The sequence below is a fragment of the Pelophylax lessonae genome, assembly GCF_965119305.1.
Source record: "Pelophylax lessonae genome assembly, chromosome: 8".
NCBI lineage: Eukaryota > Metazoa > Chordata > Amphibia > Anura > Ranidae > Pelophylax > Pelophylax lessonae.
Window position 1 is genome coordinate 296,557,700 of NC_138775.1, and position 15,903 is coordinate 296,573,602.

The 15,903-nt window shown below is 48.1% G+C and overlaps 1 protein-coding gene across 1 annotated transcript in view; it reads left to right on the forward strand.

Annotated features, from left to right (window-relative positions):
- UROD (uroporphyrinogen decarboxylase) overlaps nucleotides 1–15,686 on the forward strand; it is a 28,656-nt gene extending 12,970 nt beyond the window's left edge. Inside the window, exons 5-10 of the mRNA XM_082265265.1 lie at nucleotides 1,713–1,910; nucleotides 3,311–3,472; nucleotides 4,394–4,531; nucleotides 5,770–5,870; nucleotides 10,699–10,765; nucleotides 15,370–15,686. Coding sequence (XP_082121391.1) covers nucleotides 1,713–1,910; nucleotides 3,311–3,472; nucleotides 4,394–4,531; nucleotides 5,770–5,870; nucleotides 10,699–10,765; nucleotides 15,370–15,528 — 825 coding nt within the window. The 3' untranslated portion in view covers nucleotides 15,529–15,686. The remainder of the gene's footprint in view (nucleotides 1–1,712; nucleotides 1,911–3,310; nucleotides 3,473–4,393; nucleotides 4,532–5,769; nucleotides 5,871–10,698; nucleotides 10,766–15,369) is intronic.
- The last annotated feature ends 217 nt before the right edge of the window (nucleotides 15,687–15,903 follow it).

Here is a 15,903-nt window from a genome sequence, read left to right on the forward strand (position 1 = left end):
AAAATTAAACACCCTGTAGTGATCATATGCCACCAAAAGAAAGCTATATTTCTATGAAAAAAATGATAGGCCATTTGGTTACAGTGTTGCATTACCGCACAATTGCCAGTTACAGTAGTGCAGTACTAAATAGCAAAAAATGTTCGGGTCATGAATGGGGGTAAAACCTTCAGGAGCTGAAGGGGTTAAGCATTCTTTATCTAGCTGTCAGTCTGTGATTGGGTGCTTTGAGGCATCACTGACCGGTTCCTCTTCCAGATGTCACAATAGATGCGGCCATATGACGCTGCGTTATGGGGGGAGACGTGTCTCGGGTGTCCTTCACGTTCCAGCTGTCATTCTTCCAGTTTTGGGTTTGTAAGGGAAAGCCGACATCTGCCTGCTGAGTACCAACACACACACTTCCAGCTCTCCCATCCATATGCTGTGCTGATGATCGGCCACCAGAGGGCTCCAGAGGAGCCCAGTCTTCATCCAGCTATCAGCTGCTGCTGTGAACCAGGTCAGACGTACAATTCCTTCACATCTGCCATGAACAGAAGCTGTTCTGCCGCGCGGTACCCTGGCATGCGGTGCCGTGAGAGTTGCACAGTTGCTGCCAAGGGGAGACTGCTCCCCCTCTGATGGCAACGAGGCGCAGAGATGAGATTTGGCACAGCTGCGGGCGGAAGCTCTCAAAACACACAGTGGACGCAACTCGGGCACAAGTGGCCCAGGCTACAAAACCTGACCCCTTGAATATGGAGTGCTGTTAGGTTCTCATGTGCTGGAATCAGAGTGGAGTATATAGAGCAGAGTATATAGATCTGAGTGCTGGGATCAGAGCGGAGTATATAGATCTGAGTGCTGGGATCAGAGTAGAGTATATAGATCTGAATGCTGGGATCGGAGTGGAGTATATAGATCTGGGTGCTGGGATCAGAGCGGAGTATATAGATCTGGGTGCTGGGATCGGAGCGGAGTATATAGATCTGAATGCTGGGATCAGAGCAGTATATATATATAGATCTGAATGCTGGGATCGGAGCGGAGTATATAGATCTGAGTGATGGGAACGGAGTATACCGTGTTTCCCCGAAAATAAAGCCGGCTCTTATATTAATTTTGGCTACAAACTACACACTAGGGCTTATTTTAGGGGATGTCTTATTTACGGTATGTAAAAAGACGATCTTAAAGCGATTGTAACCCTAAAGTTCTCTCCCCCTCTCTCCTTGTCAGCTCAGGAGTCAGCATTATGACATTCTGTAATCCCAAAAATAAACCTTGGATAAAGTCATTGTAAAATTATGTAATCGATTTTGTAAAAAGATTATGGAATGTGCAGTGTGTCTCCTTTTGTAACTTTATTGTGGAAAATACCTTTTTTACAGCACCGCTGGGCGCTCACGTGACCCTCCGGGGCTCTACTTTCCCTCTCTGAATACTGCAGAGGGAGGGGCTCAGATCAAGGATTTTACTAGGTCTTATTTTTGGGGTAGGGCTTATTTTCAGGGAAACGGGGTATATACTTACTGCAATGGGGGATGGGATGCACTTTAATGTTGAAGTTTAATCTGCTTTATTTTGCTTTCCCTGGTTCCCCCTACCTCCTCATCAGCATTTATTTTTTAAATCCTATCTATTTTGATATTACGCCTTATTTTGGACCCAGTGACACCATCCTCCATCCTCGCCCACCAGAGCGTAATTCTTCTTCTTGTCACTCGCAGGCTTTGGGCATGGAGATCCGTATGGAGCCTGGAAGAGGACCTGTGTTCCCTGAACCCCTCCAGAGTCCGCAGGACCTGCAGAAGCTGAAGCCCACCGTGGACGTTTCCCAGGAGCTGGGCTATGTGTTCCGAGCCATCACCCTCACCCGTCACAAGATCGCAGGGAAGGTTCCTCTGATTGGTTTCACTGGTGCCCCGGTGAGTGGGACACGGGGGGGGGGTGCCTGATGAAAGGGGTCATGTGTAGGCCGCGAAATGTCACAATTTTCTGCTGTGATTTCTTTAACCACTAGAAGGCCGAAGACCGGGCCTTCTCTGGAACTTTGTTTACATGTGACAATCATTATTTTTTTGCTAGAAAATTTGTTAGAACCCCCCAAATAAAAAAAAAAAAAAAAATTATATAATATTATATTTATTAATACTTCTTTTTTTTTTTAATGTCACACGGTATTTATGCAGCGTTTTTTTCAAGCGCACTTTTTTTGGGAAAAAATACACTTTTTTTGCATTTTAATGGAAAAAACACAATCTATAATCCAATTTTTGGTATGCTATAAAAGATGATGTTACACCAAGTAAATAGATACCAAATATGTCACGCTTTTGAAATTGCATTCGTCTGCGCAACGGTGACAAACGGCGTCAATTTTACTATCTATAGGCGACACTTTAAAAGCCTTTACAGGTTACCACTTTAGATTTACAGAGGAGGTCTGGTGCTAGAATTACGGCACATGATATGACGTTTGCGGTGATACCTCACGTTTGGAACGATCGCTGTTCGTGTGTTTTCTTTTGTACATGAGCATAAGGGGCTTTTTATTTTTATATATATATAAATAAATTTTTTTTTTCTTCTTGTATAGATATATTATATATAAAAACATTTTTTTGAGCACTTTTATTGCTGTCACAAGGCATGTTAACATCCCTTGTGATGGAAATAGGCAGTGACTGGTACTCTTCATGGAGGGGTCAGGGGTCTAAAGGACCCCAGATCCCTCCTCTGCCTTTAAAAGCATTAAATCGCCCCAAACATTGGGGTTTTCAAATGCTTTTGATTTTTGAAATGGTGCTATCTTGGGAAACCGGAAGTGATGTCAGGTCATCGATTACGGTTTACCAGAGGCGCTCAGATTAGCCAGTAGAAGCGCTGACTGGTCGCTCACACTTCCCAGGTGGGACGAGAGAGACAGAAAAAGCCACAGAAGGGAGCAAGAGAGGGGGGGGGGGTGAGACGTCCCCTCCTGCTGCTTGTAAACGCAATCAAGTGGTTAGTTAGCCACTAGGATTGCTTTTACAAGAGAGCCGACCTCCAGCTCTAAAAAACTATATATGGGTATACCACTGGTCAGCAAGTGGTTTAAATAAACTTCTGGATACCATTGTGAAGATCCAGGATGAGTTGGTGATTTATGTTTTCACCTGCAGGCTGTACTGGGCCCAATCATTTCTAATGGCGTTCCTGATTGAGTTACTCTGTTCCTCTGTTCCTTCAGGAGGGTAAATGAGGATTTCAGAGTCCTGATATCTGCTGGTAAATGTGTGCATATTGTAGATGTCTGGTGACCTGTGTGTCTTCTCTTCCATCCTAGTGGACACTGATGACCTATATGATTGAAGGTGGTGGATCCGCCACAATGTCCAAGGCCAAACGTTGGCTTTATCAGAACCCAACTGAAAGTCAGCAGCTCCTGCAGCAGCTCACGGACGTCATTGTGGATTACCTGGTGGGACAGGTGGCAGCAGGTGCCCAGGTAGATTTTTTTTTTTTTTTTGGTTACCTCTATACCAGTATGTGTAATCACCCTTACCCGAGAACTCCATACCACCATATTTATGATGACCCTTACCTGAGAACTCCACACCCACATACCTGTGATCACCCTTACATGAGCACTCCATACCACCATATGTGTGATGACCCTTACCTGACCCTAGAGCTCCATACCACCATATGTGTGATGACCTTTACCCTAGAGCTCCATACCACCATATGTGTGATGACCCTTACCTGACATGAGAACTCCATACCACCATATGTGTGAGGACCCTTACCCTAGAGCTCCATACCACCATGTGTGAGGACCCTTACCTGACCTGAACTCCATACCACCATATGTGTGATGACCCTTACCTGACCTGAGAACTCCATACCACCATATGTGTGATGACCCTTACCCTAGAGCTCCATACCACCATGTGTGTGATGACCCTTACCTGAGAACTCCTCCACACCACCATATGGGTGGACGCTCTTACCCGAGAACTCCTCCACACCACCATATGGGTGGACGCCCTTACCCAAGAACTCCTCCACACCACCGTATGGGTGGACGCCCTTACCCGAGAACTCTTCCACACCCCCGTATGGGGGGACGCCCTTACCCGAGAACTCCTCCACACCACCATATGGGTGGACGCCCTTACCCGAGAACTCCTCCACACCACCATATGGGTGGACGCCCTTACCCGAGAACCTTATACCCCCATATTGGTGGACACTCTTTGGTTTATTTTTTTAGCTACTCTAGAAGTCATGAATCCTATTTTTTCAATTCATGTAGAACTGCAGAAATGTTGTCACCCTCTTTAGGTAATGTAGTCAGGGAGAGACGAGTGCCAGTAACGTTTCTAAATGTAGTTTTTTTTAACCAGTTATGTCCCTGTGTATTCAGGCTTTGCAGGTGTTTGAGTCTCATGCCGGCTGTCTGGGACCCCAGCAATTTGCCGAATTCTCTCTGCCGTATCTCCGCGAGATTGCTCACAGGGTGAAACAGAAGCTGAAAGCTGAGGGGATGGAGGTGGTGCCCATGGTAGGTTCCCTGTGCCACTGTCTGTGCCATGTGGGTCATGTGACCATTTTGTCCCCCATTACTTTGTCCATCATACTGCAATCTGTGCCATGTGTATTGTGTACATTTTATATTCCCCTATATGTGGGTCATGTTGACTTTATGAAGCTCTCTCAGTAGGGTGTGGACTTCAAAGATGAAAATGCACTTCAGGTTCTTTTTTGATACTTATTGCCCCAATCCAACCAAAACTTCTTATTTTACATGGAGTGGGAAAACATTAGCGCTTCTTCTGCCAGATTTTTGTGTCTTCCTGTCCGAATGACCTCCCATTCCCTCATTTCCTGTTCTGGTGACACCCAAGTCAGGAAATGAGGGGAAACTCTAGCACAGTGGCTAAGTGGTTAGCACTTCTGCCTAGCAGCACTGGCTCAAATCCCCCACCACGGCACTACCTGCCTGGCGTTTGCATGTTCTTCCTGTGCGGGTTTCCTCCGGGTACTTTGGTTTACCCCCACACTCCAAAGACAAGCTGGGAGGTTAATTGGCTCCTGTCTAAATTTTGCCCTACTGTGTATGAATGGGGGTAAGGGGACTTGGAGTGTAAGCTCCTTGGGAGGGCAGGGACTAATGGGAGTGTAATAAAATGGATGTAAAGCGATGCGTAACTTATCGGTGCTATAGAAGTACCTGTAATAAATAAATACATTATATATATATATATATATATATATATATATATATATATATATATATATATATATATATATATATATATATATATATATATATATATATTATATTTTTTTTTTATTTCTATTCATTAATATTAACAAAATAATAATGTTGTTATTACTTTTTATTAGTGGTAATAAAAATTGTAAACAAAATGAGTATTATAACCACTTCCCGACCGCCCAATATCAGATTTACTGAGACAGGGCGGCCGTTCTGTGCAGGATCGTATGTATGTATCGATGTGTATATATAATACATATATATAATGAGCTGGATTTGCAGTGAATGTGAATGACGGTTCAGTCGGGGAGAGGATCGGTGCTCTGTATAGTGATCCGGCACGGTTGTATTGATCGGTGTGGGCAGTGGGGAAAAAGACTCTCAACATCTTTCCATCTTGGGTGGGGTGAGGGGAGCCCTTTGTGTACCTATCCTGCTGGACTTTGTAGTTCTTGCACTTATGAACATCTTTTTTGCATTTATTTTCTAAACGTTCATTAATAATAATTTACTTCTTTCAGATTGTATTCGCTAAGGACGCTCATTACGCTTTAGAGGATCTCTCACAGTCCGGCTATGAGGTGGTTGGGCTGGATTGGACGATTCGCCCCCAGGAGGCCAGGTGAGGAACTCCAAGTTTTAATCGAAATGCAATATTTCCCCATGCACACATTCAAGATAACCGGCAGTTCAGTGATGCTGGGTGCTGTAATGACCATAGGTTGGAAACCGTGAGTACTCCCAAGTGAAGAAATGTCACCAAGGATTCCTGGAAAGGGTCCAGAGCTTTTTCTCTTTCGTTCATTGATGGACACGGCTCCTGATCTTCTTTACCATTGGGTTATACTGCCCCCTACAGGAGGAGGACACTAGGCAGAAAACAAATCTGGCTACGCCTATGGGCAGTCCCAGGGGGGTATACTCCCTCTCTGCTATAGGTACTAAGTTTTTTTTTTTTCCTGCCTAGTCAGGAGTAAGTTCCTAGTTCCTTGCTGGGATCTCTGGCAATTTTTTCTTTTTAGATAGAAATTTTCTCCTGTTTTTTTCCTGTGAGATCTGCAATCAACTGCCGGACTGGGAGATGGGCTGGATAATCTGGATCCAGTGGCCACCCCCAACCTGGCCAGTGAGCGCGCCCAAACCTCAGCTCTGCGCTAGACGAGCCGTGACATAGCCCCACTGGATGGGGGCTGGCCTGCAAGTTAAACGCCTCGTGAGGTCGCATACGACTGGGTTTCAGCCTGAGTCGCAGCGTTCCTTTTGGCCGACAGCCCTCCCCTCCCCATTTAGATGGCGAGCGGTTCTGTCTGGAGCGCTGCCCACCTGGTTCCTGGTATGGTGAGTAGCTGTCCCCCCCGTCCCCCCCCCCTTCCCCTGGAGGGTTGTGGGGTGGACATGGGCCCCTTCTTGGGACGGTCGGACCCCTGGGTTCCCCTCCTTCCTGTTAGGCACCCCTTTCACTCTGTTCCCCCCCCCCCCCTACTTATGCTGGAGCTGTGTGGGTGTTCTGGTCCCCCTCCTGGGATGAGGGGAGGGCGCTATGCTGGCGGGGGGGGGGGGGGTGCACCGCCGGCGACGACTGGACAATCGGCTTGGCGGGGGTGTTTTGTACCTGTCTAGAGGTGCTGCTATTTTGTTGTAGCCTGTGTGCTCAATGCAGGGTGGCCATGTTTGTGTAGTCCAGCGGCCATTTTGCAGTGGTTTGCCATTTAAAAATGGTGGCATCCATACTGTGGAGCCCTGTGGGCGGCGATTTTGACGGTGGGAACTCCTCCTCATCCCCTGGTACTGACTCCTGAATCTTTTCACTTCCTGATTGCCGCACGTGGAGTGCAGATTATCCTGGTGGCTGTGGGTGCCTGTTACTGCTGGGTGGTAAGTCTATTGGGGTCCTCCCCCTTTCTGCTGAGGATTGCATGGTGCTTCCAGTGTGGTGGGGGCTGTCCCTTTGCAGTGTTTTACACTTTTTGTGGGGTCCCTCTGGGTCCCAACCATCCATCCATCCATCCATGCACTGGCTGCGGGCCTGGAGTCCTTTGTGTCCCGGGTGGAGGTGGTTTTCAGGCAACGGGCTAGCAAAAAGCGCCCCGCCTTCCCCTGCCTCATCTGTCTCCACAGATCCTGAATCTGATTCGGCCGCTACGGACGTGGGTCACCCTGCTGGGTCTTCGACCACGCACCCGGAATCCTCAAGAATTCCTCCACATCTGCACGAAAAGGTGCTGGTGGAAGCACTGATTGTATCTGTACAGGAGACCTTAAAAATGGAGGATGCAGCTGCAACGGAGGCGCAGGTTCCCTGTGGCATTCACAAGCCATCCAGAGAGCCAAAGGTGTTCCCTTTCCTCTCCTATTTTGACAGAATTGTTGCTAAAGAGTGGGGGAAGACCAAAGCGTCTCCTTGGGGTCCCTAAGGGATTTGTCTGCATTGGTGATTCTAACGCTGTTAAATGCTAGGAAATCTACTTCTAGGAAGATCTACCATCGTATGTGGAAGTCATACAGTGCGTGGTGTAAATCTCTTGGGGTTCATCCTCGCTCTCTCGGTGGCTCGGATCTTGACCTTCCTTCAAAGAAGGGTTGAGCAGAAACTGGCCTTGAGTACTATCAAGGGCCAGGTGTCGGCTTTAGCAGTCTTCTTTCAACGGCCCTTGGCCACATACTCCCTGGTGCGTACTTTTCTTCAGGGAGTTAGGCACTTGACCCCTCTAGTGCGGTCCACGTTGCCGCCTTGGGACCCCAATTTAGTGCTCTGTTCTCCAGAAGCCTCCTTTTGAGAACCTTTGGGAGATTTCTCTGCTTACACTGTCCCAGAAGATGGCCTTTTTGGGGTCTTTTAACTCTGCGCTCAGGCTGTCGAAATTGGCGGCATTACCCTGTGGTTTACAGTGATAAGGTGGTTCTTCGCCCCCTGTCCGTCGTTCCTTCCTCAAGATTGTCTGATTTTTTTTTTATTTGCATGAAGACATTGTGTTGCTTTCCCTCTGTCCCAGGCCAAAACACCTGAAGAAAGTTGCTTTGTATGCCTTGGATTTGGTCCAGGGGATTAGAGTGTACCTGGCAGCTACGGAGTCTTTTAGGTAATTGGGTAATCAGACTCACTCTTTGTGCTCACTGATGGGCCTCAGGAAAGGGTTGTTCGCTTCCTCTGTGACCATTTCCAGATGGATCAGACAGATGGTGATTCAGGCCTATTCCATCAGGGGTCCGGTTCCTCCTTTCCCTGTCAAGGCACATTCTACTCCTGGGCATTCCGTCATCAGGCATCAGTGACGCAGGTTTGCAAGGTGACCACCTGGTTGTCGGTGCACACTTTCACAAAGTTCTATAAATTTGGATGTGTTGGAATATGCAGCTGCTTCCTTTGGCCGCAAGGATTTGCAGGCTGCTGTTTAGAGGATCTGTTCCTCTGAGGGTGTATTGTTTTTTTTTTCAGGTGGGCTCCAGTTGTTTTGGTTGAGCTCCTGTTTACCTGGTTGGCTATAGTTAGCCTTGGGAATTTTTTTCGCTGCTCCCACCCCTCATGTTACTCCTTTGGGACAACCCATTGGTTAAGAAAATCAGAAGCTGTGTCCGTCAATGAATGAAATTGAAAATGGGATTTTTGACTTGCAGTAAAATCCATTTCTCTGATGTTCCTTGACGGACACAGCACCCACCCCTCTATGGAGTTATATTTTCTGACACTGCTTGTAACAAAAAGGAGTACCTATAGCAGAGAGGAGTGTACCCCCTTGGACTGCCCATAGGCAGAGCCAGACTTTTATCTGCCTAGTATCCTACTCCTGTAGGGGGCAGTATAACCCAATGGCTAAGAAGATCAGGAGCTATGTCCATCAAAGAAATGGATTTTACGGTATGTCAGAAATCCCATGATTCTATGGTCACATAGTAGATATGTAGCAACGTTTCGGAGCCACGCAGGGCCCAATCGCTTGCCTGATGAAGGGGCCCTGCGTGGCTCGTAAATATTGCTGCATATCTATGTGCCCACGGAATAAACCTTTGGACCCATTCGAGGAATCCTTGGTGTGCTGATGACATTTCTTCACTTTGAGCCCCACGTATAGCGCAGCTTCAGAATGGGGGGGGGGGGGGGGGAGAATCTGTGTGACTCTTTAAAGAGTTATTCCACCTAAATCTTTGTATTTCAGTTATGTGTGGATATCAGTGGGTTAATTTTTGCCTGCTGTGTCTAACTTATTAGGGTCTTTCCTGTACCCGGGTTCCCAGCTCCGCCCACCTGTCAGATTTTGAAAAGGGCCTTACTCATTTAATTTACAGGTGAGAGGAGCAAAAAAAGCATAACTAAGGAACCTACCTGACAAAAGTGTTTTTGGTGGAGGAGGAGATATGTGCTAGGAGAGGAAATTTAAAGGAGGGGGGAGAGAGTGGATTTTTTGTTATGAGAGCATTTTGAGAGGAGGAAAAATTTGAGCTAGTAGGTGTGATTGGAGGGGGGATTTGTGCTAGGAGGTGGAATTTGAAGGGGGTGTGCTGGGAGGTGGGATGGGGGGGGAAGTAGATTTGTGATAGGAGGGGGGGGGGTTGAAGGAGGGGTGTGTTGATGGGAGAGATGTGGATTTGTGGTAGGAGCAAGTGTGTTTTTTTTTTTTTTTTTTTTTTTTTTTTTTTGGGGGGGGGGGCATTTGTGCTAAAAGGGTAAGTTTGGGGGGGAATGGATTTGTGCTAGGAGGGAATAATTGGTGGGTAAGGATTTGTGCTCGGAGGAGGGATTGGTGCTCAGAGGTTTTTGAGGGATAGAGAATTTGTGCTTGGGGAGGTGCACTGCAGCACATACCTTCCTCCCTCTCATCTACTGGGGGGATTGGTGCAAGAAAGGGAATAATTGCCAGGTAAGAATTTGTGCTAGGAGGGGGCATTGGTGCAAAAAAGGGAACAATTGGTGGGTAAGGATTTGTGCAGGGAGGGTATAATTGATGGGTAAGGATTTGTGCTCGAAGGGGAGATTTTGGGGGGGTAGAGATTTTGTGCTAGGGGAGGTGCACTGCAGTACATCCATCCCTCCCTCCCTCATCCACTGGCAATCGATCGTGGAGGGGAGAAGAGATTTAGAATGATGCTGCACTGTTCTCACATGCGCACATTGAATAACACTGCACCGGGTCCAGGCCCCCCAACTGACCCCATAGGGCCTGGCCCCCCCTTATGTTGATTGCCCTGTATGTAACTCTACAGACACATTGGGGGGTTATTTACTTAAACTGGAGGGTACAAAATTTGGTGCAGCTCTGCATAGTAACCAATCAGCTTCCAGGTTTTATTTCCAAAACCTAATTGAACAAACTGAAGTTAGAAGCCGATTTGTTCCCAGGCAGAGCTGCACCAGATTCTGTGTGCTCCAGTTTTAGTAAATCTCCAAAACCCCCCCCCCCCCCGGTGTGATCTCTGGTGTTTGGTCATTGGTCTGATTGTCTCTTTTATTGCAGGGAGAGGACAGGACGGAGGTTGACCCTGCAGGGAAATCTGGACCCCTGCGCCCTGTACGCCAGTAAGGTGAGAACCCGAAAATTTCTATACAGAACTCTGTAATCTCCCCCCTCCCCCCTCAGCGTTCTCTTCTTCATAACCACACAGACAATTGTTGGTTACACAACTCCACCATTGAAGTGTTATGAAACCTGAAATGTGATCTGTAGCCGCACAGCACAGGACTTGCAATGTTCCCTTTTTTGTGTTCTCTGTTTTCTATCTTTAGGGTGGTCACTCTGCCTTGAGGGGTCCTAGGGAGCCTCTTTATTTTGTGCTCTGCAGTGCAGTGCGCACTCACAAAACTAACATCAGGCGCTATGACAAAGTTGTAATAAAAAAAAAAAAAGTGAAGCGTACAAAAAAAATACAACAGGGTGGAACGCATGGTCCTCAAGGAGGAGAAGAGACCTTGGCCATCTGAAACTAGGTGGACACCATTTTTCAGAGGACCTGCGAGGCAAGGTCCATACAAGTGCTTGGTGGGGCTCCCTCGACCCTCATGGGAGGTGGTGGAGGGGGTGGAACCTAAATATAAAACCACATGTCCTCCCCTCAAGAAGTTGAGGGCAAGCCCGAGGACCTACACCCTATGGAGTGTGGAAGAGTAAAATGCTACATGCAACAATAGGTCCCCTGGAGCCCTACCATAGCCATTCTACGTGCGTTCATCAGTCTGGGGTGGGGGTAGAACATGTTTTGTGTTATCATTGGGGATGAGGGACCATTTCTACTCAGTGTGAGCAATCATAGGACCGTTATCTGAGGTCTTCAGCCCTGGATGAGGCGTGCATGTTCTGTGTTATTACTGGGGATGAGACGGCCATTTGACCATTATGTAATGTATACAGTGTGCATGCGTCAGCCTGAGATGGAGCTTCCATGTGCTGTTATCACTGGGGATAAAAGACCTTGTACTCCTAACACAGGCGGGTTTGGAACGGGCGAGCATGTGCTGTGTTATCACTAGGGATGAGGGACCAACTAGGATGGAAGATCACTGAGAATAAAGGACTTTGTATTCCCAATGTGGGCAGACTTGGAACAGGCGAGCATGTGCTGCGTCATCACTGGGGAGGAGGGATCATGTACTCTGGACGGTCCAGGATGGTCGATCACTGGGGATAAAGGACTATGTACTCCTAACATGGGTAGACCTGGGACGGGCGAGCATGTGCTGTGTCATCACTGAGGATGAGGGACCATGTACTCCAGCCATAGGAAGGTCTAGGATGGGAAATTACCGGGGATAAAGGACTATGTACTCCATACATGGGCAGACCTGGGACAGACGATCATGTGCTGCATCCTCACTGGAGATGAGGACAATGTACTCCAGACATGGGAAGGTCTACGATGGGTGCAAACCTCATCCCCAGTGAGGACGCAGCACATGCTAGTCTGTCCCAGATCTGCCCATGTTAGGAGTACATAGTCCTTTATCCCTAATAATTCCCCATCCTAGACCTTCCTATGGCTGGGGAATTATTGGGGATAAAGGACTATGTACTCCTAACATGGGCAGATCTGGGACAGACTAGCATGTGCTGCGTCCTCACTGGGGATGAGGTTAGCACCCATCGTAGACCTTCCCATGTCTGGAGTACATTGTCCCTCATCTCCAGTGAGGATGCAGCACATTATCGTCTGTCCCAGGTCTGCCCATGTTAGGAGTACATAGTCTTTGATCCCCGGTAATTTCCCATCCTAGACCTTCCTATGGCTGGAGTACATGGTCCCTCATCCTCAGTGATGATGCAGCACATGCTCGCCCATCCCAGGTCTGCCCACATTGGGAGTACAAAGTCCTAAATCCCCAGTGATTGCCCATCCTAGACCTTCCCATGTCTGGAGTACATGGTCCCTTAGACCCAGTGATGATGCAGCACATGCTCACACATCCCAGGTCTGCCCACGTTAGGAGTACATAATCCTTTGTCCTGAGTTAGCACCCATCCTAGACCTTATGTACTCCTAACGTGGGCAGACCTGGGATATGCGAGCATGTACTGCGTCATCACTGGGTCTAAGGGACCAAGTACTCCAGACTTGGGAAGGTCTAGGATGAGCAATCACTGTGGATTTAGGACTTTGTACTCCCAATGTGGGCAGACCTGGGACGGGCGAGCATGTGCTGCGTCCTCACTGAGGATGAGGGACCATGTACTCCGGACATAGGAAGATCTGGGATAGGCGATCACTGGGGATAAAGGACTATGTACTCCTAATGTGGGCAGGCCTGGGACAGGTGAGCATGTGCTGTGTCATCACTGGGGACTATGTACTCTGGCCATGGGCATGGGAAGGACTAGGATGGCTGAGCATGTTCTACGCCGGGCATGTCCAACCTGCTGCCCAGAACCGCGGGCAATGCGGCCCACTGCCCCCTGACAATTTATTTATTTTTTGCTGGGGAGGAAGGAAGGAAGTTGAGTCGAGGGCACAGCCACGGCGGCTTCCAACTAACTGTAGGCAGAGGCTGCCTCGGAGGGGATCATCCTCTAGTTGTGTTAAATTAGTGCGGGGGGCGCGGCAGCTCGGGAAGGGAGCAGCACCGTTTTATTACTTATATACCTTAACTATTGTATATATTTTAAGTGCGGCCCGAGAAAATTATTCTACACTCAATGTGGCCCAGAGAAGCCAAAAGGTTGGACACCCATGTTCTACGCCATCACTGGGGATGAGGGATCATGTACTCCAGGCGTGGGAAGGTCTAGGATGGGCGATCACTGGGGATAAAGGACTATGTACTCCTAATGTGGACAAGCGAGCATGTGCTGTTATCACTGGGGATTAGGGACCATGTACTTCAGATGTGGGAAGGTCTAGGATAGGCAAACACTGGGGATAAAGGGATGAGGGGCCATGGACTTCAGATGTGGGAAGGTCTAGGATGGGCAATCACTGGGGAGAAAAGGATGAGGGACCATGGACTTCAGATGTGGGAAGGTCTAGGATGGGCAATCACTGGGGACAAAGGGATGAGGGACCATGGACTTCAGATGTGGGAAGGTCTAGGATGGGCAATCACTGGGGACAAAGGGATGAGGGACCATGGACTTCAGATGTGGGAAGGTCTAGGATGGGCAATCACTGGGGACAAAGGGATGAGGGACCATGGACTTCAGATGTGGGAAGGTCTAGGATGGGCAATCACTGGGGACAAAGGGATGAGGGACCATGGACTTCAGATGTGGGAAGGTCTAGGATGGGCAATCACTGGGGACAAAGGGATGAGGGACCATGGACTTCAGATGTGGGAAGGTCTAGGATAGGCAATCACTGGGGACAAAGGGATGAGGGACCATGGACTTCAGATGTGGGAAGGTCTAGGATGGGCAATCACTGGGGATAAAGGACTATATACTTCTAATGTGGGCAGAGCTGGGACTGGCGAGCATGTGCTGCGTTGTCACTGGGGAGGAGGTACCAACTACTCTGGACTTGGGAAGGTCTAGGATGGGCAAGTATGTGCGGTGTTATCGCTGGGGACCATGTACTCCTGTCATGTGACCATTCTGTAATGTCTACAGCGCATACTCCCTACTCTCCCTGACTGAAAGTTCAGGGCGGCAGCACTGAACAATCAGGACCAAATGGGAGGCTGGGCTGCAGGACTCAGGAACCTCCCCCAAACCTTTCCTGGAACCCACAGCTGGGTACAGCCGCCCATTGACCGCAATGATGAGATGCGGCTGTCAGTGGGTATTTGTTGAGCAGCGGCTGAGCCCCCCCGGGGAGTTGTTTGGAAAGTTCTGGATGCTCGTGCATGCAGGACTGCCTCCTAACAGCCCCGTGTACGAGCCCTGACCTGCTTTTGCCCCCATCATTTTTTTCATTGTACAGTTGAGGGAACCAAAAGGTCTTCAATAGACGACAATAAACAGTTTTGAGGTTGTGTAGAACTCGTTCCTCGGCTTCTTCTGGGGAAACTTCTCACCAGGGACTGCTGGGATTTACTTGTTTAGGAAGAGTATAGAGTCTCTGGAAGCCTCATTCTTGTACAGAAAACAATGGCAAATCCAAAAATGTTACAGTTTGAGCCAAAACTGGTGTCCCAGTCGGAAATTTTCCTCTTATCTTCTGGTCTAGGAGTGGAGGGGATTTCCTTCACTTTGGAGAGAAATCTTCTCCTACTACTGTACTTCCTGTTGTGTCTCTGGGACAGGAAATGAGGGGAAATCTCCCTGGAGGGACACAATTGTGCGTTGTCTTTTTTTTTTTTATAGGTTTGCAGTCCTTCCTCTTGCCCCCCCATACCCTAATTTTCTCCAATTCTCCTACCCTGTCCCTGCCTGTACACCCCCCATTACCTAGGCAAAAAGCCACAGAGCCAATCAGAGCAGCTCTGTGCCTTGTGATCGCTAAGTACAGTACTGCAGTTTAAATTTTGAGGGCCCTCCCCTTTCTCTTCCAGTTAATGTGCACCTTACCCCCTGCACATCTGTACCCTTCAACCCCTTCTCTCCCACTGCATGTGACATGTACATTAGCCCCCTCCAAAATAAAGAATCATTACCCCCTCAAAAAAAAGTTATCATTACATAGGGGAATCAAACCAGAACCTTCTCAAAAGTGTAAACCTTGCTTCACGCCAAGTGATGGTGTCCTTTCTTTCTCTCTCGCAGGAGAACATTGAAAAGATGGCAAAGACGATGGTGGAGGCCTTTGGCCGCCAGGCGTATATAGCTAACCTGGGCCATGGCTTGTACCCCGATATGGACCCGGAGCATGTAGGAGCCTTTATAGCTGCTGTGCACAAACACTCAGAAAAGGAGGAGAATTGATGGAGGATCGGAGAGCGATATTCCTCAGGAGCCGCTGCTTGGGAGGCCACATGGAGCCATTCCGGGACGCACATGAACGGACTGCAAACCCCGTACCGGCTACTCTGCACTCTGGTGGAGGCTGGAAGTGTTTTGTTTTTTTTGGGCCCAATGATGGTTCATTATGTAAAGAAATGAAAACATTAAATTTGGGTATTAAACAATCTTGTATTAATTTTTTTTTTTTTTTTTTAATATGTATAACCAAAATGCCACCAGATATACAGAATATACCATCCTACCTGCTGTGACTTGGAGTGCCCAGATACACGTGGTGAAAGCTGGGAACATTTCCTTAGATAAACTTGTTACCTAAAACAGCCACCATTCTTCCTT